This window comes from Trametes versicolor (assembly GCF_000271585.1).
Source record: "Trametes versicolor FP-101664 SS1 unplaced genomic scaffold TRAVEscaffold_8, whole genome shotgun sequence".
NCBI lineage: Eukaryota > Fungi > Basidiomycota > Agaricomycetes > Polyporales > Polyporaceae > Trametes > Trametes versicolor.
Genome location: NW_007360328.1, coordinates 403,524 through 429,915, shown reverse-complemented (window position 1 = coordinate 429,915; position 26,392 = coordinate 403,524). Strand labels below are relative to the sequence as shown.

At 56.6% G+C, this 26,392-nt stretch overlaps 5 protein-coding genes across 5 annotated transcripts; 2 read left to right on the top strand and 3 right to left on the bottom strand.

Moving 5' to 3' along the window:
• Nucleotides 1-579: 579 nt before the first annotated feature.
• Nucleotides 580-4,871, bottom strand: TRAVEDRAFT_150912 (protein transporter). The gene is made up of 16 exons (XM_008042274.1): nt 4,534-4,871; nt 4,254-4,479; nt 3,797-4,204; nt 3,467-3,741; nt 3,292-3,413; nt 3,080-3,240; nt 2,921-3,028; nt 2,761-2,873; nt 2,035-2,707; nt 1,891-1,979; nt 1,647-1,836; nt 1,240-1,589; nt 1,127-1,184; nt 953-1,076; nt 819-898; nt 580-767 (listed from the first exon to the last, which is right to left on the bottom strand). Exons 1-16 carry the CDS (start codon nt 4,819-4,821, stop codon nt 634-636), a joined length of 3,399 nt encoding a protein of 1,132 aa, XP_008040465.1. The 5' UTR covers nt 4,822-4,871; the 3' UTR covers nt 580-633.
• A 498-nt stretch (nt 4,872-5,369) lies between these two features.
• TRAVEDRAFT_128509 (Bicupin oxalate decarboxylase/oxidase) lies at nt 5,370-7,258 on the bottom strand (the record flags this gene model as incomplete). The annotated part of the gene is made up of 9 exons (XM_008042273.1): nt 5,370-5,469; nt 5,528-5,655; nt 5,710-5,789; nt 5,847-6,307; nt 6,367-6,501; nt 6,561-6,615; nt 6,674-6,716; nt 6,770-6,825; nt 6,886-7,258. The coding sequence occupies 9 exons, from the start codon at nt 7,256-7,258 to the stop codon at nt 5,370-5,372; spliced, it is 1,431 nt and encodes a 476-aa protein (XP_008040464.1).
• Nucleotides 7,259-8,723: 1,465 nt separating this feature from the next.
• Nucleotides 8,724-10,590, top strand: TRAVEDRAFT_72991 (elongation factor 1-gamma). Its single transcript, XM_008042272.1, has 6 exons — nt 8,724-8,805; nt 8,860-9,034; nt 9,193-9,350; nt 9,406-9,917; nt 9,972-10,326; nt 10,383-10,590. Exons 1-6 carry the CDS (start codon nt 8,752-8,754, stop codon nt 10,389-10,391), a joined length of 1,263 nt encoding a protein of 420 aa, XP_008040463.1. The 5' UTR covers nt 8,724-8,751; the 3' UTR covers nt 10,392-10,590.
• A 4,389-nt stretch (nt 10,591-14,979) lies between these two features.
• On the top strand, nt 14,980-17,892 carry TRAVEDRAFT_170256 (acyl-CoA oxidase; the record flags this gene model as incomplete). Its single annotated transcript, XM_008042271.1, has 15 exons — nt 14,980-15,058; nt 15,114-15,258; nt 15,317-15,392; nt 15,446-15,600; nt 15,655-15,739; nt 15,799-16,079; nt 16,132-16,289; nt 16,347-16,366; nt 16,419-16,453; nt 16,507-16,672; nt 16,722-16,928; nt 16,980-17,379; nt 17,435-17,619; nt 17,673-17,769; nt 17,833-17,892. The coding sequence occupies exons 2-15, from the start codon at nt 15,168-15,170 to the stop codon at nt 17,890-17,892; spliced, it is 2,016 nt and encodes a 671-aa protein (XP_008040462.1). The 5' UTR covers nt 14,980-15,058; nt 15,114-15,167.
• Nucleotides 17,875-24,429, bottom strand: TRAVEDRAFT_150896 (uncharacterized protein). The gene is made up of 21 exons (XM_008042270.1): nt 24,226-24,429; nt 24,138-24,170; nt 23,833-24,062; nt 23,669-23,769; nt 23,101-23,615; nt 22,940-23,051; nt 22,856-22,874; nt 22,721-22,799; nt 22,456-22,666; nt 22,236-22,401; nt 22,025-22,180; nt 21,863-21,962; nt 21,751-21,787; nt 21,592-21,685; nt 21,408-21,533; nt 19,650-21,349; nt 19,325-19,590; nt 18,937-19,264; nt 18,567-18,884; nt 18,431-18,504; nt 17,875-18,366 (listed from the first exon to the last, which is right to left on the bottom strand). The coding sequence occupies exons 1-16, from the start codon at nt 24,404-24,406 to the stop codon at nt 20,783-20,785; spliced, it is 2,727 nt and encodes a 908-aa protein (XP_008040461.1). The 5' UTR covers nt 24,407-24,429; the 3' UTR covers nt 17,875-18,366; nt 18,431-18,504; nt 18,567-18,884; nt 18,937-19,264; nt 19,325-19,590; nt 19,650-20,782.
• Nucleotides 24,430-26,392: the final 1,963 nt, after the last annotated feature.

Here is a 26,392-nt window from a genome sequence, read left to right as displayed (position 1 = left end):
CCTCTCGCGTCGCCTACGCAGCTGAACCTCGCTCCCGGACCCAGCAGTCGTGCTCTTGCCCCCGACCCGGGGCCGATCACCCGTCCCATCGCGCCTATTGCACGACCGACGGGCGAGGCGTCAGGATCCGGTTCGACATCTCCAAGTCGTCGTTCACCCAGTCCGAAGGGCGTCCTCGGCTCGTCAGCACTGCTCGCTGACGACGACGAGGTCGTCACCGCGCCCGCGAATCGCCGGGTTGCCCCTGGCTGGGGTGCACCTGCGACGAGCCCGCGCGGGTCAGTCTCGTCGCCGTGGGGGCCGCCCGGTGCGCCCCCCGGCTTCCCTTCTCGGCCACCACCCGGGCCCATCGGGGCAGGACTATGGGGCTCGCCGCCCAACGTCAACCCCGAATGGCACCCGTCGCCTGGCTTCTTTGGCGGACCTTTTGCGCCCCACAACCCTTCCACGGCCCCCCATACCGGCAGTTGAGTAGTTATGCCGTCTTTATCTGCATCTTGACATTCGTTTTCACGATCGCGCCCACACGTCCAATACTGCAATGTCCATTATTCTGACCCTAGCATGTCATGTCGCTGACAAGTACCAATGCAATAATTGAAATATCCAATGCGGGTGTGCCGCGTGAGTACGCTACAACAACTTGCTGGACGCGGCAGGTGCCACTCTACTACGAATGAGCTTGATAATGTACAGTGGAATAGCGCTGATGGCCACGATGACCGCGACCTTCCAGGCGAAACGGGTCGACACGACGAACGACAGATCTGTGCTCGCGTTCAGTACAGGAAGACGACGGGTACAGGAGTGCAACTCACCGAAGTACTCTGGCAAGAACGTCATACTGACCGCGTAGATGAAGAGAGTCACAATTTCCGACAACACCATGTAGACATGCCTGGGAGGAAGTCAGAAGGATACTCGAGATGTCACTTCAGAAGATCGTACTGACCAAGTCGTGATCTCTAACGCCACCATGATGAGCTCGTTCAATATGAGCGCCGTGAAGGATATTGCGACAATGTTCAAGAACTCGGTCTCGAAGAGCACGAGTGACATGATCATAATCGCAGCGCCTGTGGGATATTTGAGCTTATTTAAACGTGCATATATGCGCACGACCGACCTTGGTAGACACTAATCATCAACCACATGAAGAAGGTCTTATACGAGAGAACGCGGCCCTGTTCGCGACCGCGTCAGCATTACACTGCAGCAATGAGCCATACTAGCACGAACCTTGGTTAGTTCCTTGTATAGCTCTGGATACAGCAGCGCAAGGTCTTCGTTGACGTCCCGATCGAGGACTAGCGAGAACACGGGCGCCATGGTGTATGCGGTCGCGTACCCGGCCATGAGCCAACCCTGGTACAGCGCGATAGGAGCGAAGTAGAAGATGGACGAGAACACAGCCTGCATCACGGAGATGATGAGGCCACGGTGGATGACGAACTGGGCCAACTTCGCCGAGCGTCGGTAGGAGTTGCGTCCATGCCACAGTAGTAACTTCGTCAAGAAGCTGAACTGCGTCACAGAGAAGTCGGCAGCTAAGGACGCCTGCTTTCCTTCCTTTCCAACAATACCGACACCTGTCACGAATGTCAGCGCCACTGTCAAGCACATCTAGGTTTAGAAGGACGACTGACCAACGTCTGCCGCTTGGATCATACTGACGTCGTTACCTCCATCTCCGATGCAGCATACCCGTTTCCTTGTGTGCTTGCGGATGAGACGTGCGACATCTGCCTTCTGTGTGGGAGAACACCGACACGCCACAACTGCAGAAAGTTTCGTTGCAATCTCGATGAACTCGTTCTTGAACTGGTTCAAGCAAAGCTGTGGAAAATGTAAGTTTATTTGTAGGGGAAGTCAGAAAGAGGACAATCTGACCTGTAGGGACTCTCCATCAATGACAAGACAGCAGTCAAGTTTGTTCTGCAAGAACTCCAGTTGGTCGCGTGCTTGGTCAGAGGTCTTGACTAGACTCGAGCGGTCAGTCACCAGACATGAGATACAGAGGAACATGGACTCAACGCTTGGCAACTTGGTGAATATACTGATTCCTCGCAACAAGCTTCGTCGAGATCGCAATGCACGTCGCGGTCTCGATCTTGTCGCCTGTGAGCATCCAAATCTTGATCCCCGCGTTCCTCAGGAGCTCAAGAGTAGACTTTACGTCGTCTTGAAGCTTGTCCTCCACGCCAGTGAGCCCCAAAAGTTCAAGGTCGCGCTCCAGCAAGTCTTCCACGACAGACGTCATAGCTTCATTCCGGCCTTCGAGTTTGATACTCGCGAGGTGATGTTGCTCCTTGAAGTGTGCGTATGCCTGATCACTGAGACGCCGCCGCGCCATGACGAGCGTGCGCAGACCCTCACGGGCCATGTTCGCGCATTCCTCCTCGAGCCAATCGTTCCGCTGGACTATCTTCGCCATCACGACGTCCGCGCCCTTCTGCAGGAACAAGACCTCGCCCGTCTGCGAGTCGCGTACGACGATGCCCATGCGCTTGGATTCGGAGGTGAAGGGGAAGATGTCGAGGACTTCAAAGTTGATCCGTGCGCCGGAGGGAGTCTGGAGCTCGATGCGAGTCCGGTCGCGGAAGGTAAGTCTGAGCCCGACGGATTCCGTCCACTTTACGATGGCGACCTCATCGGGCGAGGAGGCCTGGTAGGTTACTGTTCCGTCGTCGTTGTAGACCGGTGTGACCTGTGGACCAGTAAATCGGTGATAGTGCGTGGGGTAATTGTGAAATGACTTACATTGTGGCATAGAGCCAGGCTGAGCACGACATCGTGCACGCGAGACGACATGTCGCGCCGCCCTCTCGTTGCAAGTTGTACACCCGTTTGCAATGAGTTCTGACGTCCATGCGCTACTCGCAGTGAGCATATAGGAATGTAATCAGAAATATCCACTAACCATGCTCAGAGCTCGAGCCAAAGGCTACGGCGAGCTGATGCGCGACTTCGTCCATCGATTCGAATCCATAGGACACAGTACCCATGTGAAGTTTCTTCATCTCCATTTCTGCCAGGCGCCCTGTCAGTTTACACCGCATATATGCGCTTGTTGTCGTACCATTCTGTGTCAGTGTCCCGGTCTTATCACTGAGTAGGTATTCTATGCGCCCGAGCTCCTCCGGAAGAGTGCTGGTTCGGACGATCGTGTCGGGTATCTCGGTGTCAGTCATGATTTGGTGCGCATATACCGTCTTGCCCATATCCAAATTGACGCGCAGACTTGGGACGCTTCAATGTTGCATCTGACATCGAAGGGAGACGACGACGCACCTGATGGGTATAATAGAGGAGAAGAGAATCAAGAAGCGGAAGACGTAGATATACCAGAGGCCCCGGAAGCCGTTCAGCGCCACCAGGACGAACGACAGAGCAAAGGTCACGGCGCAGAGAATCTAGCCAGAGTGAGGATGCATTTTATGTGCATGAGGTGTTGGTATAACCCTACCTTTGCGAGCCGGTTGATCTCGAGATCCAGGAGACCGACCTTTGTTTCCGGATGGCTAGTGTTCATAACAGCACGAGTCTCTGAGCCGGTGTAGACTACGAAGCCAACAGCAGAACCAGCAGCCAAGACAGTATTGGCCCAAAGCATATTCTCCGCAGTTAAAGGCTCCACGGTGGGTACAGGCACCATAGGAACGTCGTCTTCAAGTAAAGGTGGAGGTGAGTTGATTGTGAAGGTACCGATGAAGGTGTGGATATCCTTGATAGGCGCGTCCGCTAATATATGAATGAGACACAACATACAGAGGTCCTAGCATTGTGAACGGCGCACCGTAGATTTCGGCGTCGAGGACGAGCAACTCCCGGTCATTACTCAGCTTCTGGCAGGCAGGTACAGCTACGCGGAGTTTCCAGTCCGTCTCGCCATCCAGTTGGTCCGTTCGAATGAAGCAAGTCCCAGAGCTATCGGAAGTCCGGAGCAGGACCAGGTCTGCAGGCAGTCGTTGGTTCTTCTCCAAGAGCACAAGGTCTCCAACGCGGAGCGCAGATGATGGTACAGAGCGCGTATGTGGGATGCCTTCTGGGGTTGACGCTGAGTATTCCGTGGGGTCGAGAACGAGATACTTCTGCGAGTTGGCTTCGCGGTCCCGGAGATTCCGCTTGTAGTCGTCGTATGCCTCCTTCCCGATCGTGACCATGAGTACAAATGCCAACGGTGCGACATATGTCATGATGAACCCTGCCACACCGCGTCAGACGGGGTATATGCGTAGAAACGAATGTCGTACCAATCTTGAGTGCGGGAATGAATTGCGACAACGCAACCAGAAGAAAGTAAAGGTTGAAGAAGAATTTGAACTGCTCGTAGAACACGAGCGGAAGGAACGTGAATATGTTGTACTTCTGATTGCGTATCATGTTTGGCGGGAACTTGCTCTGTAGCTTCTCTGGCGGGCGGAACGGCACTGTTCTCGACTTGTCGCTTGACTTGCTCTTCCGCGAGAGTATACTCCGCTGTAAATGGTTTCGGGTTGGTCCTGTATGCGCTGAAATAGCGCATATACACACCTGTGATGACGATGCTCGTCTCGGTTCTTCATGTTCATCGTCCCGGAAAGCCCCCTCCTCATCCTCATGCGACGCGTCTCCGAGCAGTGTAGTCTCCTCCTCTGGGTCGTCCGCATATCGCTCCCTCTCTCTCCGCTTCCCTTTCCTATTCACAGATGCGGACGAGGCCGCCGCGCGCACGCCAGCACGCATCTCGTCGTCTTCGGGCTCGCCGCTGTGCAGAGGAGTGTAGCCTGCCCTTCGGGACTTCCTGGATCGTCCGAATGTGTTCAAGGGGATTTCGGACATGTATCTTGGCCTACACCAGATACTAGTAAGGCGGATTAGCCAGGATTAATGTGAGTAGTGGAGGTCGAGCATGAAAGTGGCAAGCGTGTAGCGCGGTGTGCAGCGCAGTGCACCGCGCGCGGCGTCAACGTCTCCGCCAGACTTGGCGGGCAAATATCCCCATACTTTTGCCCGAAACCTACCCCAAACACATGTACCAGTATGTCCACATCCTGGCGGTAAGCTCCTGCCTCAAACTGCGCGATATAACATGGATGCTTCACAATCAGTTTTCAAGCTACCAAGCGGACACGGTGATAAACATATTGTTCTATCGCGTACGGAAGAGTCTGCAAGGTCGAGGAAGACATCGCTAACATGATCGCCAACCCTCGGTACACCATCGTACATCCGTTGAATAGACAGACAAAATATTGCATTGCGCACATAGTAGGAATAAAGCGTTAAGAGTATCATCGTAATAGCTTGCGAACGGTCAGCCAATAGAAAGCAAGCAGTCAAGATCCAGAATAAAAAGTAGCGTCCATAGTTCCCGTGGGACTCCTGGTTTACGAGACGATGATCTGCTTCTCTTTGGCGAAGCCCTCGACAACAGAAACCGGGACCTTGAGGAGGTCGGCGACGACCTGCCTCGGTGTGAGAGCCAGCCTGAAATTATCGTCGATCGTTAGTGTCGTATTATACCACAAGATGGTGTGCAACACACCATTGAGTCGCGCTGAAGTCGACAAACTTGCTGGCCTTGAACAGCTCGAGGAAAATGAGGGGCTCGGTCGGTGAAAGGTTCTTGACGTAGTGACCGTACGAAACGGGGAACACCGCGGTGTCGCCAGGCTGCAACGCAGGTCAATAAGCCATTCGACGCGCCGCTCCTCGTGAGTAACATACCTGGAAGTCAAACGTCCGGGCAGAGCTGCCACCAGGGAAAGCCGTGGCACGACCGTGTCCGCTGATCACGTAGAACCACTCTGCAGGCGCGCATGGTCAGATATTCACGCATATATGAAGGTGCAAACCAAACCCACCATCGTTGGTGTGCCAGTGAAGTTCACGCAACCCATTAGGCTCCACGAAGACAAGTGCACTGGCCAGCAACGTCGAGATGGGGAAGTTCGTGGCCGAGTCTTGGATCTTCACCCATCCTCCGCCACCAGGGGCGACCTTCTTCTCTTGCTGGTCGAGGTGGAAGACGTAGGGCGACGGCACGTTCCCGTTGGGGTCGGACACGGCCTGGTCGCCAGAGTGCCCGAACTGCGGCGGAGGCACCGTGCTCTCAAGGATGTAAGGGTCCTTCTGCGGGATGCCGCTCAGGACGCTCGTGTTGACGCCGAGGTTCTGCGCGACGACCTCGAGCGGGGTGTGTGCGAGCCAATCCGAGAGCATGAACGTCGTGCCGCTGGCATCGAAGTTGCCGTCCGTGAAGATCAGGAGAATCTCGAGGCCCTCGTCGAGCGCCTGGATAGAGTGTGGGACGCCAGGAGGGAAGCTAAGGTATTAAGTTGTCGTAAGAACCCTGTCATGCACATTCTATAGAACGCGACATACTAGTAGATGTCCGGATCGGTGCCGTTGAGAGGACCCTTGATGTCGGAGATGTAGCTCCTGCCGCTGTCGTCTATAGCGGAGATGCGACCGGTGCCGTTGAGGATGTATCCCCACTCAGCCACGCGATGCCAGTGGCTGAGCGTCGAATCAGCATGGGCCCTTTTTATGTCCACAGGCGCTGGAAAGGGACTCACAGTTCGCGGTAGGCATTAGGTGAGAGCCTGAGCTCAGCCGCAGCGATGTCCTTGGCTGAAAGATTCTGTCAACCCTCGGGCCCGACGGGCAGATCAACTGTGGGGAAGCTTACATGGCGGAAGATCAGTGATCGTCTGCTCGCGCACCCATCCACCCTATCAGAGTGTATTAGCCATATGGAGGTGAGGATGTTGCATAAATGGCGTACCTTGAGCAGTCGCGTGTGGGACAGAGACATAGACCACTTCAAGTTCGGCACCGTCCCTGAACCGGATGGCGTCAATGGAAGCCCATATTAGGTATCAGTGTTCGCGATGTGCCCACCTGCATCCGTGGGTGGTGCAGCAACGTTGTCCGGGTTCTGTGCATCGATCTCGTGGTTGCTGTTCGCAAGGTATGTGTCGCCATTTCCGTTGCGAATTGGCTGAGGGTCTTGGCCACCGAAGTCGGCGACCTGCCCAACATCGGGCGGGGCGATGTCCCGTTTTGACCGCTTCGCCACAGGCTCGTCGTAATTGGGACGCAAGTGTCGCGTCTGAGACGACGCAGCCGACCTCCTTCCGAGATTCAGAGGCTTGACGGCTGCGCCCTCGCGGGCGAAGAACGCACGAAGCTCATCGTCTGCGGACGGGGAAGTAGCGATAACACTGACTGCAGCCAACGCCGCGAGTAGCAGATGAGAAACCCGGCCGAGCATGGCAAAGGTGGGAGGAGATGGACGGGGGAAGGGTAGGCGGGGCGTTCCACAGCAGAAAAACCAGGTTAGAGAGGCATTTTATACGCGCAGAAGGGGCTCTTCCTCGGGTGTATCGTGCACATACCGAGGCCGTGGATACCGGGCCCGTAGGTTTTTCCTAGCGCACCATCTCACGATATCCCTGGTACAGCATGTGGATGGCGCTCGTAATGGGGTATCTGCCTTAGAGCAGACGCACGCCATAACACAGAAGCTGCGGCGCATTGGTCATTGGCCGGAAACAGGCCGCCCTGGAGCGCATGGCAATGAATAGCGGTATCACTGCCTTGTCCAGATGGAACTTCCAACACACCTCGAAGAGGCTCGCGGTCGCTTGGGCCGAACGACCGCATGCCAGCTTTGGATCTTCAAGACAGGCCAGTGATTGATACCCCGCAAGAAGCAGATATGACGCGTAGCCGTGACTTGAGCTAATCCATCCATGGGATGTCAACATACGTTATCGTTGGGCGATCCCTGCAAACTCCTTCGCGGCGTTCACGAGGACAGCGCGGTCAGTGGAACGGTCGAATCCCCGCCGCTATGTTTCGCTAGTCTGTGAGAGCGACCAAGACGGACATTCGTAATGGAGCGGCGCGCGGACCCGCTGCTGATCGGATAGGGAGAGTCTGTGACAACCCTGGGTTCATCAGCAAAGCGTTCGGTAGTAGCGTCCACTCGAAAGAGCAACATTTCAGTGCAGGGGAACGTACTGATTAATGCGCCAAAATAGGCGCCTATTGGACCCAATAGTGAGTTTGCTGTATGAAAGCGGCACCGTCGGGAGCAGGAAACGGCGTAGATGGTGCTCCGCACTGTCAGCACGAGGCAGGACAAGACGGTTCCGGGGGATCTGAAATGCGAAAGCAACACAGCCCTGCTCGCCGTGATCACAGCGAGCGGGTCCGCCTCGGACTTGCCAGGGGCCCTAGGGATTCGCAGGAACGCCGGGAGGACCATGGGGGTCCACGGCCGGTTACTTAAGCATTAGAGATACTGTAGAGCCGCCGGATATCCACGTCGTGGCGATGCGACTTACATACGGGTCCCATATGCACGCGGTACCGGGAAGCTGAAATCTTTCGGACCTACCGTCGAGACACGATATGAAGCACTCACTTGCGGCGGAATCGTCTCTCGCGGGGTTCGGAGTGCTTCTTTAGGCTGATGGTATCGCAGTCATGGGTTAAATAACAAGCCATATCCAGGTCGTTGCTCCGCTGAAGACGATTGCAATCGCTTGCCCGACGAGCGCGATGGAGTGGATAACGAGATGTCAGCGTGATGGTCGAGGGCAAGGAGCTGGCGCTTTGTTTGACGAAGGTCAAGACCGCCTGCCCTAAACACTCCGCCACCACGTGCTACTCCCAGATTTTTCTGTTATCACATCGCATCGAGCCGACATCGAGCTGTACCTTGACCTTCTACCCTCATCCTCTTCTCTAGCGTGCAAAATGGCATCCATTGGCACCCTCTACACCACCCCCGAGCAAGGGTCCGGCAAGCGCGTACGTATTCCCAATCTACTCTCTGTCTACGCGAGGTTAACCGCCAAATCACAGATCCGTGCCGTCGCTGCGCTTAACGGTCTCAAGATCGACCTGCCTGAGCACTACGTCCACTTCGAGGACAACAAAAAGCCCGAGTTCCTGGCCAAGTTCCCTCATGGGAAGATTCCTGCCTTCGATGGCGCGGATGGCTTCAAGCTCTTCGAATCGGCCGCGATCGCGCGTTACGGTGAGTCAACGAGTCAGAACGTGAACGGACGGCGTGAAAAGACGAGAATATCACAATCAGTTATCCCTGTCTTAATCCTTGTGTCGACAGCTTACTTACTATCTGATCTGCTTCCTCTTCCACGCTCTTTTGGTGTCTTTACTGACTTCGTTTGCCAGTCGCTGCGCTCGCTCCCAACTCCACCCTTCTCGGATCCAATGACAAGGAGGCCGCTCTCATTGACCAGTGGGTCTCGTTCGCGGACAGCGAGGTCGCCCTGCACACCACCCTCATCTTCCAGCTTGTGAAGGGCATCATCACCCCCTACGCTAAGCCCGTAAGTCCTTCCGCGAATGCGCCGTCTGTAGCTGCTGACTCTCCTCGATGGTCAGATCCACACCACTCTCCAAGAGCGTCAGATCCGTTCTCTGAAGACTCTTGAGGCGCACCTCGCCACCCGTACCTTCCTTGTCACCGAGCGTATCACTCTCGCCGATATCACTCTTGCCTCCGTCATTCAGCGTGCGGTACAAGTCAACCTCGATGCCTCCACCCGCTCTCAGTTCCCCAACCTCATCCGTCACTTCGAGACCGTCGTCAACCACCCCCAGTTGAAGGACGTCTTCGGCCAGACTGCGTACATCGAGAAGGCGCTTGCTTTCACTCCTCCCCCGAAGGAGAAGAAGGAGGCCAAGCCTGCGGCGGCCCCCACTCCCAAAGCGCCCAAGCCCGCGAAGGAGGAGGAGGACGATGAGGATGATGGCATCCCAAGGGACGAGCCCAAGGCCAAGAACCCCCTGGACTCTCTGCCCAAGTCGTCCTTCAACCTCGAGGACTGGAAGCGCGCATATTCCAACAAGGAGACCCGTGGTGCTGACGGTGCGCTCGAGTGGTTCTACAAGAAGTACGTCTACCGAAATTTCAAGTATGAAGACATGCTAATGACCATTTCCCTTAGCTTCGATGCGGAGGGCTTCTCCGTGTGGCGCGTGGACTTCAAGTACCCCGGCGAGCTCACCCAGACCTTCATGTCGTCGAACCTCATCGGTGGCTTCTTCAACCGCCTCGAGGCGTCGCGCAAGTACCTCTTCGGCTCGATGGGCGTCCTCGGCGAAACCAACAACTCGTTGATCTCGGGAGCGCTCATTGCCCGCGGGCAGGACATCAAGCCTGTCGTCGATGTCGCGCCCGACTTCGAGTCGTATGAATACAAGCGCCTCGACCTCAGCAACGCCGAAGACAAGGCGTTCTTCGAGGCCGCACTTGCGTGGGATCTTGAGATCGACGGCAAGAAGTGGGTTGACGGCAAGAACGTAAGCATCGTCCGTTCTAGCAGTGCGGAATGCGTACTGATCGTTCCAAACTACAGTTCAAGTAAACGCGCTTGGTTCTTGGGTGTTCATAGATGTATCATTTGCTCTCCTGCTTGTGTTGTTAGTACGGCGGATTTGTTGTGTTGTTGCAGTATCACGAAATGCAAAAAGAATTGTAAAGGGTACCGGTGTACACCATCATTATCTGTAGTGCTCAAGACTTTGTATGGCTCTCATGTACAGAGCCGCGACAGACCGCGATGTGTTTCCACCAGAAAGTCCCGGCGGCGTTGAGGGATCTGTACATTCCCGCGGAACACGTTCCGGCTTATGTTCCGCGTTCTGATGACCACAAGGTCGAGTACTGTACTTACTTATGTGGCGGGCTCGTGCACCCTCGCGCCTTGACCGGTGACCTTGTACGCTCGCCACAGTATGCGGTCGCTACCGCTGCGCGGCTACGGCCAATCTCGAGCGCGTCATACACACTACTACTCTCATCGGTGTACATGTGCCATCCAATAACCTGGTTGTGGGCGACATTACGCTGGATACCACGGCTTAAGGGTGCACTTCAAGTCCACTTCAGCGAGCACGAAGGCACTTACCCCGGAGGCCTCGATTTATCTGAATCTGGTTTGGCCTACAATATCTTTGTCGCACTCTATCACCGGGAACGTGGAACATTTAAGGAAGTTCCGCGGAACACATCCCACAACCCCTAATAGGATGTTCTGTTAAATGACGTCGAGAGTGCGCAGCACGAAAATCGTCGGATATTTCGGCCTCACTGGAGCCTCGAAGCGCCGCCGCCGATGATTCGTGAAGCAGCATCCTACATAATCTTGGAGGTTTGCACAATTACGTCCGGCACACCTTTGCTGTATCTGAAATCAGCGATAACCGACCAAAGAGGATGACATGAAGCCGATGCCATAGAAGCTACCAAGCAGTAGCTATAGCTTGCAACGGATGTACCTCTGAGCACCTAGTATCTATGCGTCCATTAAAAGTGGCAGCTCGCCGAATAATTTAGACACGTTACTACGAGCACCTCTCCACATTTCGCATTACCATCGCATAGAGATTACTCAATAAAGCTGGCACAATGGTGGTCGGTATGTCGTGAAGTCGTGCAACAAGGTCATGGTACGAAAGAAAGACTCGGCAGAGCCGGACGGCGTTGCCGTATGGGCACAGCCTGCGGGCGCGGCCCGCGCGTCACCACCGCTTGACTTTGGCCGCTGACCACCACCACGTTCACCGCCCGCTGCGGGCCAGCTTTCTTCACGACCACCACGACGCTACATATCCTTCGATATGGATGATCCCACCGCAATCGTGAGCTCAAAGAGCGAACCCTCTGCTTCTGCAGTCACCGCCGCCTCCGCGTCCTCCATGACGTTCTCACAAGCTCTACAAACCGTGCAGGAGCCGGACGTGCGTTCGCGTTCTTGCCAACCCTGCAGCTTGCCTTACTGATCTTCTACAGCTGAACATCTTTGTTGCTGCTCAACGCGGCGACGTTGACACCATCCGCGGGCTCATCGAGTCTGGGAAAGCGAGCGCAACGGACCGGGATGAACAGAACATTACGCCTCTCCACTGGGCAGCCATCAACGCACAGCTCGCCGCATGCCGGTACCTCCTAGAACAAGGCGCAGAGGTAGATGCGTTGGGTGGCGATCTGGTGGCGACGCCGATGCAATGGGCTGCACGCAACGGGTACTTGTATGTTATCCAGCTGCTCATCGCTCACAACGCGGACCCCAACATCTCCGATGCGCAAGGGTACAACACCCTCCACCTTGTAACACACTCCTCTTCTGTCATGGCGTTGCTGTACCTCCTCCACCAGCCGATCAATGTGGACTCTCGGGATTCCCAGGGCCACACCTCGCTCATGTGGGCCGCATACCAGGGCGACGCGCTCTCGGTGGATCTGCTTCTTAAGCACGGGGCCAGTCCAAACACAAGTGATGATACTGGTCTCACTCCCCTGCACTGGGCGGTCGTACGCGGCAACCGCGTCTGCATCCGGCGACTCGTGGAGGCAGGAGCAGATGTGCATGCGAAGGACGGAGAGGGCAGGACCGCGCGGGATATGGCGGTCGAGCTGAAGAGCTTGGGTGCTTGGAAGCGTGCGTTGGACGAAGGTGGCTATACCGAAGATGGTCTCCCTAAACGAAAGCCTCTAAGCGAGGTGAGTCTAGCCTCCTGTTACGGCGAACAGACATTAATGGTTGTGCAGAGGAACACGAAGATCGTCATCTTCTTCCTCCCCACTGTATTCCTATTCCTTATGTTCATGACCCTCAAGATCCTACCATGGTACACCGGCATAATCCTCGCAATGGCGCTGTTCTTCGGGATGCACCATGTATGTATCCCGATGTCACATGCTAGAGTGCATATACTGACATCCTTCCAGATTGTAACACGGGCTCTGCTAGACAAATCCAACTACACCGATAGTGTAACACACAGCCCCTATTTTGCGGGCATCATCACCAGCTCAATGATTTGGGTCACATACGCATGGCTCACTCGCCTCATTCATCGTGCGTTTGCAGTTACTTCTCTGTGTTCTGTGCTGACGCCTGCACTACTATAGAAACCGAATCGCATCCGTTCACCCATCTTCTACTCGCAATCACCATTGGGCTATGCGCATACAACTTCTTCCGCGCCATCACCCTAGATCCTGGGACCTGTCCCAAGCCATCTAACGATGCTGAGCTAAAAACGGTATGTGGCACATATCGGGTTCGCTTCATCTGCTCATAAATCAATTTAGGTCATCGAGGAGCTTGCCTCACAAGGACGGCTCAACGGCCAGACGTTCTGCGTCCAATGCATGGTATGTAGCTCACACGATCTGGTTCTGAGTACAATGCCTAATACAGCTCGTTGCAGGCCCGGAAACCCTTGCGTTCGAAGCACTGCCGCATATGCGACCGCTGCATCGCACGTCATGACCAGTACGTTTACATCAGTACCGCTCAAAGAGCCTCATCTTAATACGTCCCATAGTCACTGTCCGTGGGTGTGGAACTGCAGTACGTAGATTCTGCACTTTTCTCACAAACGGAATGAGCTGACTTCTCGCAGTCGGTGTCAACAACCACAGGCAGTTTTTGATGTTTGTTATTACGCTCGTCATGGGCATTTCCCTCTTCGATTACTTGACGTTTGAATGTAAGCTGCCGTGTTCAGCCCCAATCTGCCGTGTCTCATCGCGTACATAGATTTCTCCACCATCCAGATCTCCACAGACCCCGCCGACATCTCCCCCTCGTGCATTTTCCCGACGCAGCTTTGCGTTATCACCGCCCACGATACCTTCCTTTTCTCTGTCGCCACCTGGTCTACACTCCAACTCTCCTGGACGCTCATCCTCCTTGCGACCCAGCTCTGGCAAGTCGCCCGCCAAATGACGACCCTCGAGGTTTCCAACCTCGGGCGGTACGGCTTCATGGGCGGCCGCGGTGGGGCCGGCCTGCACGGGCAGATGGGTCACCAACACCGCCATCTCCCCTCGGAGGACTCCGCCGAGGGCCAACTTGGGGGCTCATCCGCGCACCGCCATGCTCACGGCAGCGGGATGTGTGCAGGCTGCGGGAGCGGCTTCCTGATGAACCTGCTCGGGTTCGATCGGTTCACGAAGGGCAAGGCCGCGGACGGGCTCGCGCGCGCGGCGAAGGCCCCAAACCCGTTCGACACCGGCATCATGGGCAACTGCAAGGACTTCTGGTCGCGCGGACAAGAGCTCGGCGTCGAGTACGAGCGGCTCTACGACGTCCCGCTAGAGGGCTTCGCGGAGGCGAAGCGTCGCCGCGAGGAGGGCGGCGAGGAGCTGCATGTGAACGAAGGCGGACGGAAGTCGCTCCGGAGCAAGCTGCTCATGGGTCTTGGCATTGGGCGGAGCAGCCGGAGCGGGTATGAGCCCCTCAGTCAGGTTTGAGTTATGTTCCGATGGGATGGAAGGACGGAGGAAGATGTGGATATGCTATCGATGTTGAGTTCTGTCGCTTGCTCGCTGTGTATACTCGAGTTACCTGTGGACGTTTCTAGCTGCCGGTGTATGAATGACGATACGTTACGACTATATCTCAACCGGCGATGTTAGTGTCTCCTGGCTCAATCTGTCACTAACGTTCAAAAGGTAGGTCGCACGGAGTCGTATGCGCTGGATGAATGCACTAGTCTCACCTCGGCTAGCGAACGAGGCACTCTTCAGGTCAATCGACTTCTGCACCTCTCGTTTGTTCGACTATATGCGCGTTGTGTGCGCCACGCGGCGATGAAGGTACTGAGTAGATGAGAAGCTAGGAGCAAGATCTACGCTGCCGGCGCTTCTCTTTAGCTCGAACGAGATTCCGGTTTCGTGCCGCGACTCTCCTACAAACCGCAACTTGCAAGACAGCCTCGTATGACCAGCCTCGTTCAGCAGCCATACACAAGCCCTCGACTCATGAACACAGCTGTCATGAATGTTCCTGAGGCTGTCGAGGACCCTTGGCGAACGCCCGCATAAAATTGGTGCATCACATGTCCTGTAGATCTGGGAACAAGCACCGGTTCGGGGTGCGGGTATGCCGGCCACAAGCTGCGCTCGTCTTCAGCCTCGACAGTCGTCTCAGGAGCTCACGAGCATATATAGCCCGACCGCCATAGCGGTGATTGTAACGGGAGCGGAACGGAGCAGGCTGAGCAGCGTCGCCAGACTCAGGTGAGTACGTGCACATGCGGTGTCGAGGTAGCCCTCTCACTGTCTCCCATTGCAGCCTCTTCAACCTCGAAACCACCTGGCGTAAACTGTTGCTTTGCTCGCCATAAAGATGGCCTCAAACCAGAACGTAGTGGATATGGCGGAAGCCAGACGGCGCGGCTCTCTCGACCCAGCCAAACTGCATGCGTTTCTATGGGGCGGTACGTGTTTAGCAATGCTGGTCCTATGGGGCCAGTACTCAGACATTCATCACTTCAGGCAATAAAGAATGGCAAACCAAAAGAAATATAGCCACTTTCCTTTCGAAGGATCCGGTATTTGACAAGGCGCGAAGGTAAGGCGGCTGTGAGGCATGCTCTCCGCACAGGTGCTTATGGCTCCTGTTAGATCGTTTATTGCTCGCACAGAAATGTACCAGCGAGGCCTCGCTATGACGAAGCGCCTGTATGAACTGGCGGATCAGCATGGCTGGTCTGACGAAGAAGCGAAGCTTGCCGTCAGAGTCATCGACGAACCGCTTCCTATAATGTTACACAACGCAGGTCGGTCTTCCTGCGAAGGACAGACGTGCAGCACCTCTAATACCGCGCACATAGCATTCGAACCTGTTGTTCGCTCACAAGGCTCATCCGAGCTCAATAAGCACTACGACGAGCTGAAAGCCCGGCACGGCATCATAGGGTATGCCTACAAGCTTGCCGCCCCAATCCCCCTTGCTCATTATGGTTTACGTCGCGAAGGTGCTATCTTCAGACTGAACTCGGTCATGGGACAAATGTCGCGGCGCTCGAGACAACAGCGACATACATCCCTGAGACGCGCGAGTTCGAGCTCCACTCACCCACGCTTACGAGCAGCAAGTGGTGGGTCGGCGCACTTGGCAAGACCGCGACGCACGGTGTGGTTCAGGCGCGCCTCATTCTGCCGTCGGGAAAGGACGTCGGACCACACCTGTTCTTCGTCCAGCTGAGGTCGACTGAGGACCACAGGCTGTTGCCAGGCATCACCGCAGGCGACATCGGTGAGCCACAGTCGGTAAGGAGGAGAGTGGTGATGGTTTATACCCATTATAGGGCCGAAGGCGCTGTCAGGCTATGGCGCGGTGGACAACGGCTATGCACGCTTCGAGCACGTACGTGTTCCACGCGAGTATATGCTCTCTGCGTTTGCGTCCGTCACGCCCGACGGCAAGTACATGCAGCCTCCGCACGCGAAGCTGAGCTATGGTGGGGTAAGCACTGACACGCACCGTGGAACACGGATGGCGACTCACATATCATTGTGATAGATGATGTACATCCGCTCGAGGTGAGTAGCCCTTAGACTGCACCGCAAGGTCTTTGGTCAATCTGGCTCGCAGTATGGTCGTCTCCGCCGGGTGGACGATCGCAAAAGGTAGACGAGATGTGGGCGCAGCTGTGAACGCCCTTGTGCTGACCACGGGACAGGTGCTACGATTGCGATTCGCTATGCTACGGTACGCAGGCAAGGGAACAAGGGGCCCGATGGCCTGGAGCGTCAAGTCATCACATACCCCTCTGTCTACTATCGCCTCCTCCCGACCCTAGCACACGCATACGTCTTCATCCTGCTTGGACGGAACTTGGTGAGCGCGTCAAACCAGGGTATATGCGTTCTGAAACTGACGTACGTCTCAGTGGAGGGCATTCTCAGACATGTCCGCCCGGCTCGCGTCTGGAGACACATCGCTGCTGGCCGAGATGCACGCCACCACGAGCGGACTGAAGGTGCTGGTCAGCACTGTCGCCATCCAGGACCTGGAGGCGGCACGCCGGTCGATGGGAGGCCATGGGTTCAGCGATTTCGCGGGCGTTGGCAGGCTATATGCGGACTACCTGCCTGGCGCGACGTTGGTATTTTCGCCTATTGCTCGCATCCTACGCTGACGTGCAATGTGTAGGTTCGAGGGCGACAACTTCGTGTTGGACCAGCAGGTGGTTAGGGCTGCCTTGAAAGCGCACGACGCCCTTGTGGCTCGCAACACGAAGTCCACCTCTGATCTTACCCCGTCATCGGCATACCTGCGGCTCCTCGTCCGGGACGAGCCGACCGCAGACACGTCGTCTTCGACGGCATGGGAGGACCCACGTACTGCGATCTTGCTGCTAGAAAAGCGTGCCGCGGCGATGGTGCAGGAGCGGGCCAAGCATCGAGACGACCCGGATGCGAGCAGCGACCATCGCGTAGCCAGAGCTGTGGTCGACGCATTCGTCGCTGTCCAGGTGGGGGAAACCATCCGTGACTCGGAGAGCGTTGTAGGGGGTCGAGAGGCTCAGGTACTCAAGAAGCTGTACCTCCTGGTGAGTAGCGCGTATGCCCAAGGAATACTGGAACTACTCACTGATTGCCACATAGTATCTGTTGACTAACGTGGAAAGCGGATTGGCCGACGTCTTGTCGTTCAATCTCTTGTCCGGATCTGGATCGGTGGATCCGTCAAGGGCACTGCGAGTGGCGATCAAGCAAACATGCTTGGATATCCTTCCCGAGGCGGTTGGCTTGACGGATGGGTTTGGCTTCAACGATTGGGAGCTCGACAGGTATGCGTTGCATTCTTTCATTGCCTGAAGTATATTCTGATGGCGATACTTAGTGCACTCGGCCAATATGACGGTAATGCGTATGAAGAGATGTGGAAGAGGGTTCAGTCCGAGCCACTGAACAAGACTGAGGTTCCCGATGGATATGAGGTATGCACTCTCACGTACAGGAGTTCATTTCGGTGATTTGACAAATATACATCTCCGATGTAGGAATATATCAAGCCGCTGTTGCTGCGCGGGCCAGGCCTTGCTGGTCGTTCGAAGTTGTAGGATATTTGAGTAACAGAGCCTCGTGTACAACACACTCTTTGTATAATACACTGTTGTACATGTGAACTTGCCGCCATGAGCCTTCGCCTTGATTGTGGCGCAACATACGAAATCTCGATCGTTCCGTGCATCAGTCCTCTTCCTCTTCGTCCTCGTCTTTCTTGTCTGAGCCGCTCTCCTCTTCCTCCTCTGCCTGCTCCTCTTCCTCGTCGGACTCGATGACCTTTTTGGCCTTCTTCGATGAGCTGGCCGGTTTCGCAGCTGGTTTGGGCGGTGCTTTCGCGGCGGGCTTGGCCTTGGCCTTGGACGACGAACTGGACGGCTTCGCCTTCTTGCGTTTTTTGTCCGGCACCTCGTCCTCGTCATCATCGTCCTCGTCGTCAAATCCCTTCACTTTGGTGTAGTCGACGCGGATGCCGCGCGTCCGGCGCCCCGTCGTGATGATGTTCTCGGTGCTGATGGCGGCCAGCGAGTCTACGACGCGTCGTTCAATCCACAGTTCTGCTGCCTTGCAATCACGCTCGGGGGATGTACACACCTTGGTCGATCTCCTCCTCAGAGGCCGCATCGCTAATATCGAAGTCGTCGTCGTCGGACTCGTCGCGCTTCGCCCTTGCGCCGCGCGTTCATCATCTGCCTTGCAGCCGCGACAGCGAGAGCGAAAACGACGTTACTTTTTGCTCCTGCTCTTCTTCTCCGGCTCGGGCTCTGCGCGACGCTTGCTTCGGGACGACATGGTGCGACTGGGATGGCTCTTTCTTGGAGCCGGAGGACAAAGGTGGAGGCGAGGACGAGGACGCTGGTGAGCTCAGGCTGGAGCTCGTTGAAGATGGCAGTCGCGGGAAAAGGGCGCGCTGAGTTTGGAAGTCGTCTTACCGGAGATCGTCGCACCGCCCGGGGACCGTTGGCCTGGCCTGCGGCCCCCGCACTCCACCGCGCAGTGCACAACGCGCACACATGTGCCCACAGCACTCAGGTACGGAGTGGAGCCGGTGAGTTGCCATACGCAGTGATTACAAAATCCTGAACGTTCAGCATATCCAGGACACGGCGGAGGTCCAAGCAGGTCTGCGAGGGCGCATACATCCAAGTCGCCGTCGTTCTCTTCCTGTACCTCTGGAGCGGTCGTCGTGGTGTGCAGCCCCTTGCGAAGACGATCATCTACTCCGCTCTAGTTGAGAGATACTCCCACCGTATCTACGCGCGAAGCACGATTCACACCACATTCGGTGGGCCAGGAGTCGTCTCATGTAAAACCCATGACCGTGCCCCGGAACGTCCGATGGATTGTAGAATGGTGGTACAAACACCACGGAGGCTTTGGTGCCAGCACCTGCTCTGTCACCTGGGACTAAGCGTTCCATATGTCGAAGTGAGTTCACGACATAGCGTGTGGTATGGGTATGTTACTGATATCGGGTCCTGTCTGAAGAGAACCGCCATATCAGCACAGTGTGCCGCCAAGGGGCAAGGGCGCCATTATACGACCCTCGTGCCAGCTTCTGCCATACTCTCGTCTAATTATGTCTGACCTTATTCGCAGTCTCGACGACCCTGCATCACGGAGGCGACAGCCAACCAAATCTCTGACGGATGGTCAGATCCACTCGGCCTAGCGCGAAACCTAATCCTGCCATAATGAACAGTGCCGCAATCGAAAGACACCGCTTCGCGCGCGTACTGTATCTGGCGTACCTGGTGAGCCGAACGCATCCGTCCTTCCGCAGGACGAATTCACCACAGTTCTCGACCCACAGGAGCGGGACACGTTCCTGTCCGGCAGGTCCCTCGACGGCCGCCAACTTGTTAGCCTGCCCGTTCTGGACCAGCATCTGATTTCCCCCCTGAATACCGCGGACGTACGGCGTGCTCTCACCGACATGGGTCTCAGCGGACGTACGTCGGGGCCTCGCTCCGCTATCGCCCTCTGAATGTATGGGGACGCCGCGGTGCGGCTTCTGCACACTCACGAGTCGGAGCCCGAACTCGTCGACTGGAACGGCCCAACAGAACAGAACGGCGCAGCCTAGCGGACCAGCGGAGTGGGGCCCTCTTGACGGAACTCACGCTGGCTCGCCGCGGCAAAAGGCAGGGCCGTCGCGCCATGACTGCAGCCGTCTGGCGTGGGCTCCATTGCTCCTGTCCGCCTCGAACCACCGCGCGCATTTACGGTCGCCGCCGCGCCTCGCGCCACCGGGAGACACTTTCAGTCACGCCCTACCCACGGAGACGGGAGACGAGCGATGGCAACTGCTCTGGGTGGCAGGAGAAGCCCGCTGCGGTGCGTGTGGAAGATCGTCTGTCGTGGTACGGATATTTCTGCATGCCCTTCGCCGAGCACTATCGGAGTTGCGGATGTGTTCCCAGGCCGCACTTCACTATTCGTCCTCGCTGACCGAGTCGGTCGTCTTGTCTCTATTAAAGAAGTTCCGCTACGGACCCTCGACCTGCCCTCCGTGCCTAGGCCATATGGGACCCGAACTCCGCGACATCCCTTCCGCTTGGCGAATCCTACGATCAGGGAGCGAACCCACCGAGGAGGTCGGTGGCTGTTGAAGAGCTCCCGTAGTTCGACGCTTCCAATGGCGTGGGATTCAGGAGGGCTTCACGGCAAAGGTTATATATCATATACACAGAAGATAGCGCAGCTCGAAAGCACATACTCTACATCAATAACATAATTTACACAACGATACAGTGGACGCGGCGCGAGAGATGGCGACTAGACGAAACGAGGCGAGACGAAACGAAGCGAGTCAGGTACATATAATACACGGAAGTAGCCGCGATTCCAACAAAGTCCACCAGGGGCCGCAGAGCAAGAAGGATAGGCGAGGGGGAGAGCATGGTAGGACGTATCGATTGCAAGAGAAGTGCTTGGGCGACGCGCTCACAGGAACCATGTCTCGTTCCCAAGTCCCATCATGGCGGCGAGGCACTCGTCGGCATTCATGCCGCCCGCCATGCTGCCGCTCCAGGGGACGCTCACGTCCGGGAGGTTCATGCCGCTGCCGTCTGCGGGCGGGAAGAACTGGTCCCAGGTGCCGTCCCCGTTGGGCATCATGCCTGCTGCTGCGAGCTCGGCTGCCGCCTTGGTGACGTCCAGGTCCGTCGCGTACAGGTTCCCGAGCGTCCCCGCGGGGTCTTGCCCAGGGAGCCCAGGGAACAAGGAGGTGGCGGAGTCAGGTGTGATGGGAGAAATCGACTGGTTTGGAGAGACGTGCCCGTTCGTATGGGCCGGTCCATTTCGCTGTGCGGCGCCAGACTTCCGCGCGTCTAGGCGGGCGATGTGGGGATCCATAAGCTGCTTCAGGAAGCGAGCGTAAAGCTGGGTGTTCTGCTTTTCATCGGTGGACATCTTGTCCGACGCCCACGCCTCGAAGAGCTTCTTGACGAGCTCGATGATGCGCTCCTCCTGCTGGATGTCGAGAAGTGCATTGAACTCGGGCCTTAGGCACTGCACGTTGGCGTGGGGCGATTAATACTCTGGCGGTCAGTGAGCAATACAAACACACCTTCATGAGAACCACCGCAGCAAACGCGGCATGGACGTAGATCAGTTCGGGGAAATAGCGGATGAACCCGGTAGGCGCGAAGTCTTCCACCATGAGCTTCACTAGGGTGGTCGCCGCTTGGACGCACTAACCACCGTACTGAGATGAGAGCGCGTCAAACCTCAAAATAGAATGCTCGACGCACCCCTGCAAACAGCTCATTAGGCTTCTTCGATGGGCGCTTAGTCATGAGCTGCATGCCGCAACAGCAGATGACCAGGCGGCAATAATTGTAAACGCTGTGTTCCATGACAACTCTAATTCAGCCAAGCACGCCGGGGAGGAGCACGAGGAGCACACGCACCAGTTGATGAGCGTGATTTGCATCACCACACCAGGGTCTGCGGAGCGGAGAGTCGGGCGGTGAGAAGGCCGCGACGGGCGCTGGGAAGCGGAAAATGCGCGCGCCGACTCACCTTTGGCCGCCTTCTCGCCTTTGTGCCGGTCATCGATGACGCTCTTCCACGACAGGAGCTCATCGTCATATGCCTTGTAAAGGGCACCGAAGTCGATGTCCTGGAAGCCGCGAAGGCGAAGTCAGCCTCGCGCTGCGCCAGAAGGCGAAGAACGGAACACACCCCGACGGACTCCACGGAGCTCGTGCCGAACGCGGGGTTCACCGTGCCCACGAAGCGCGACATGATGCAGAGGAGTTCCGTCAGGCTGGTGAGGTAGCCGTCGCACGCGTTGTGGTACTTGTAGCGCTGAAGCCACTGCGACACGTTGCGAACGGTCTGACAAAGAGTGAGAACAATGAACAGTATGCTATAGCGCTTAGTGGCTACGCACCACGTCCTCTTGGACCATCCACGCCTTGCCCGACTGGATGCTCAGGCAGCGATCCATGATGTAGCACATCAGCCACATGCGGGTACGGTTGAGAATCTCGCGTTCCTGTCGCTCGTCGGGGGGCTGTCCATCAGGGATACGGCTCAGGCTGAGCTCAGTTGCAAGCCTTTGGTGTCGTTATCAGCACATACACCGTTAGAAGATGTTCACATTGACGTACCGGAAAGCAATCCCGGTGTAGCACCATGCGCGGTCCTCCTCCCAGCGCCGGGCAGGGGGGTTGTAGACACTCCAGAGCGCAAACGCCTGGCACATCTCGACGGTCTTCCACCCGTCGATGATGGCATTGGCAGCGGCCGCCTTCGCAAAGTGGATGGCCATGCCGTGGATGTGGGGCTTCTCATCGTAGTAGCGCGAGGCGACCGTGCAGACTGAGCGGAGGGTGAGCTCCACTAGGCGAGGCGATGTAGCTGCAGTCCACTTACTGATGGTGAAGAGGAACGGGCATCGCGCGAGGACGGTAGCCGGCGTGTGTATGTTCTCGTCCAGGATTGGAATGATTGGCTGGAGCAGCGTTTTAGAAGACCGGGAGCCTTTAATGGGAGCGGAGAAAGACTCACGTTTATCCACTGATAGTGGCTGTTATTCCGGGAAGTCGAGTCAGTATGACAGTAGCACCACGAGGTGCAATATGAACGGCGTACATTTGAAACAGCGCTGCGGCGTCGTCGGGCGTCACGAGCCCGGAGAGCAGGATGTCCGGGGCAGCTTGGCGCTCGACAATGAGACGACGAAGCTCCAGGTTGGTGGCCGGTCCTGTTGTATCATGAGCGTACATCGAGTATACGCCTCGGATATAACTCGCCTGGAAGAAAGTACGACTCGTTCGCAATACCGCCGTCGGGGGCCGACTTGTGAGAAGAACCTCCTTCACTAGTGGAGGAATCGACCACGCTGCCCTTGCTAGCGATGTTCCTCGTCTCCAGAGCGGCGATGGCCATCATACCCGTGGGGGCCGCGACCTCGAGGATGGAGTCCATTGGCCGCATCTCACCCTTGGGCGATAACCCCCTCTTGGGGCTAGTGAGGCCTTCCATATCCTCGTCGCTCTCAGAGTCTACCTCTGAGGGGTCCTCGAGTGCCGAGATGTCGAACTTGGGGCGACCATCGCCGCCAATGCGGGCCGCAGCCTGTGTAGTTGATCGTTCAATGTATGCCAGAACATCGCGGTACTTGTTGCGTTCCTCTTCAGACAGCGGGAGTCGTGCGGGTACGAGGGTGAGCGGCGTCGGCATCGTGGGACCAGGGTTGACTTGGCTGAGAACCTTGTCGATCATAGCATTTTTCTCTCGAATTTGCTGCTGCAGCACCACCCGCATGCTGTGCAAGCTGTCAATATGTCGACCACAACAGCCGCCATAAATTCCGCTTACCCAGGAGAACGTGGCTTGCGACCTGGAAAGTGGCATTCGTAGTTGCCGGCAGTGCAACGCGAGCATATGTCGTCGGACGGGTTGGTGAACGTGCATTTCATCTACGTAATGTGCGCAGCATGGTGAGCGCACAGCCCTGAAGGGATCAAGACTTCGAGCATCACCTTGAGCCGCCGACAACGGGCGCATGCGCCTACGCGCTTGGCCGCTGATTGACGGCCGCGGGGCTTGTTCCGGTCACAGCCAGTCATCCCGCCAGCTTCCAGGCCTCGCTGCGGTACGTATTGACCTATATCGAACTGGGAAGGGTCTTGCAGGTAGCCGCCGTCCTGGCTGTAAAGCGCGTCATAGGGCAATGCGCCGTTAGCCTCGGCCTTGACTTGGGGAACAAAAGCTGCAAACGGGAAAGTTGTCAACGGCTATGAAATGAGAGACCGCCGACGCGCCACACGCCTAGGATACCACTTACTGCTGTCGACATACGAGCCTGGCAATGTTTGGCCTGTAAAAACCGAATATGAGCCTCAGACGACGCGCAAAAAAACCGTGCAACCCGCCTTGATAAGGCGGCACAGGCCACTGTTGCTGCTGCGGAGGTGCCATGGATTGCATGCTGAAGTAGTCGACGGGAGAGTTGCCTCCAGCATTCGAGGGCGTTGAGAGCGGAGATGGAACATGTGGTGACTGCACGGGCTGAGGCGGCAGCTGCAGATCGGCAAAGCGCTGTTGGGCGAGCATCTGCCAGTCGACCGGCTGTTGAGGATAGACGTCCGGTTGAATATGCGATCGCGGCTGCATGTTGCGCAGATGGTCGTGCAAAGGATAGGGTGAACCGTACATGGCTGGGGGTTGGAGGGCAGATGATGCGGAGCGTGAACGAGGGGGCCCAGTCGCAGCGGATTGTGAACCGGAGGTCCATTAATACGCAAACCTTCTCAGCGCGATTTAGCCGGGACAGAACCTTGACCTTGCAGGGCTTTTCCCAGGCAGCGTGCCGACTCGGATCGAATCCCTTGATCGACTTGAACGGGAAACACATTCCAATCTGCGCTGGAGGCCATTACGTTATGTGCATTTCGCAAACAGACACCGCATCCGAGAATGGCGATCTTAGCTCTGTCCTCCGGGGATCCTCTCTTTTGGTTGGGCCTGGGCAATGCGGCACCAGCGCTACGCCCGCGCCGCCGCCGACGGAACGTGGCCTCCTCGACTTCTCGCTCGGTTGCGCGATGGTAATGCGGCATTAAGGGCGCCCGACGGACTTCAGCCAATGGTTGGCGGCCTCCCGTTTGGCGCGTCCAGGACCACATGGTTTGTGCGCGGGTACAGGCGACCTCTGGCGTTTACTCGCCGCGTTTTCCGCCGCCCGTCTGGGAGCATGTTGTCGCATCCCGCTTTCCGGGAGCGCACCAGGCGGCAATCTCATACCAGCAATCATCTTCGCAAAGGTAGAATCTGTGCATCCCTCCAGGCCACCGCAGCCTCGGCGCTTGCCGAAAAGTCGTGTTGAAACTCGTAGTAGCATTTGCACTTGACGGTTGAGCCTGTGTATGAGGACCGTCAGAACGCTTCGGCGGAGAGAAGGGCCGGATTCACGCACAGAAGGAACAGGACCGTTGGCAGATCGGTGGATATAATCGATCGAAAATGCATCTAGATAGGGGAGAGAAGGTGCGCGGCGCGCGAGTATCAAACACCTGTGGGACGCTCGGAGGTTGCATAAGCGCGAAGCCTTCCGCTCGTCAGGGCGGCAGGAAACTGCAGGCGGCGCCCCGACCCCGCGGCACCCCTTGTCGCGGCAGAAGCTGTCTCAGTGCCTCTGTGCCCGAATCTTCGACATGTTTCTCGTGTCATATGCGTCGTTTGCAACGTTCTCTGGGTGTTGAAGGTAGGAGGGGATGCAAGACCGGGAAAGACAGGGTGTGCGGGAAGGCAGGGACGGTGCCTTTGCGTATGACGAAAGCGAGATCGATGAAGAAGGCAAGCCTAAGAGACCAGGATGCGTATGGGGGTTATTGAAATCCAAGGCGGGGGATCCTGATTAACGCGAAGTCAATCGCGTCTATGCGCGCACCGGCCCCGCGTGGAAGTGGACATCACCGACTCCCCGCATTAGACTTCTGCGCCATCGAAGGTTTACAAGGTACCGTTGCAATAGCGCCGACAGGACCGGGGGTTCGCATTTGCATTGTTCTGAAGAGAGCATGGCGGTAAGCCAACGAGCGCATATGTAACGCTACTCACGATGTCCGACATTGGCGCTTCCTAGATACGTTACAGACCATAACATCGATGGCCATGCCAGGGTCGTGTCCACGCACGATTTCCATAATGAACGGATCAACAGGAGCCGCAACCAGGGCCACTCAATGTCATATTTACTGAGTTGCGGAGATATGACCTTGCCGGGCCCGTGCTGCGAGGCACCGCGCCGCAGGAAGCGTCGCTGTGGGCGCAGGTATTTATATATGCTAACTTGTGTCGCTCAGCTATACAGATATCGCACACCTGAGTTAATTACGACGTACCTTGGTGTGCCTCCGACCCTGCTCGCTCAGCGCTCATAAGCCCCGGGCCGTATTCACTCCCCTTAGTTCGACGCCGTGCGCGATCGGAGGATGTCCAGGTGACGTGTGAACTTACTACTCAGCGTGTAACATCGTGGGTTGCATCGAGATGCTTCCTGTTGGTTGTATGCGCAAACGTTCTCAGGAAAAGGACATC

Coding starts and splice junctions, on each gene's coding strand:
- TRAVEDRAFT_72991 (XM_008042272.1), top strand. CDS start 8,752: ATGGCATCCATTGGCACCCTCTACACCACCCCCGAGCAAGGGTCCGGC. Junction 9,035..9,192: donor GGCCGCGATCGCGCGTTACG/GTGAGTCAACGA, acceptor TTCGTTTGCCAG/TCGCTGCGCTCGCTCCCAAC. Junction 9,918..9,971: donor CTCGAGTGGTTCTACAAGAA/GTACGTCTACCG, acceptor CATTTCCCTTAG/CTTCGATGCGGAGGGCTTCT.
- TRAVEDRAFT_150896 (XM_008042270.1), bottom strand. CDS start 24,406: ATGCTCGCCCAACAGCGCTTTGCCGATCTGCAGCTGCCGCCTCAGCCC. Junction 23,770..23,832: donor CCCGTTGTCGGCGGCTCAAG/GTGATGCTCGAA, acceptor CACATTACGTAG/ATGAAATGCACGTTCACCAA. Junction 22,667..22,720: donor CCCGTTCCTCTTCACCATCA/GTAAGTGGACTG, acceptor CCCTCCGCTCAG/TCTGCACGGTCGCCTCGCGC.
- TRAVEDRAFT_150912 (XM_008042274.1), bottom strand. CDS start 4,821: ATGTCCGAAATCCCCTTGAACACATTCGGACGATCCAGGAAGTCCCGA. Junction 1,837..1,890: donor TTGATGGAGAGTCCCTACAG/GTCAGATTGTCC, acceptor CATTTTCCACAG/CTTTGCTTGAACCAGTTCAA. Junction 1,077..1,126: donor GATGATTAGTGTCTACCAAG/GTCGGTCGTGCG, acceptor AATATCCCACAG/GCGCTGCGATTATGATCATG.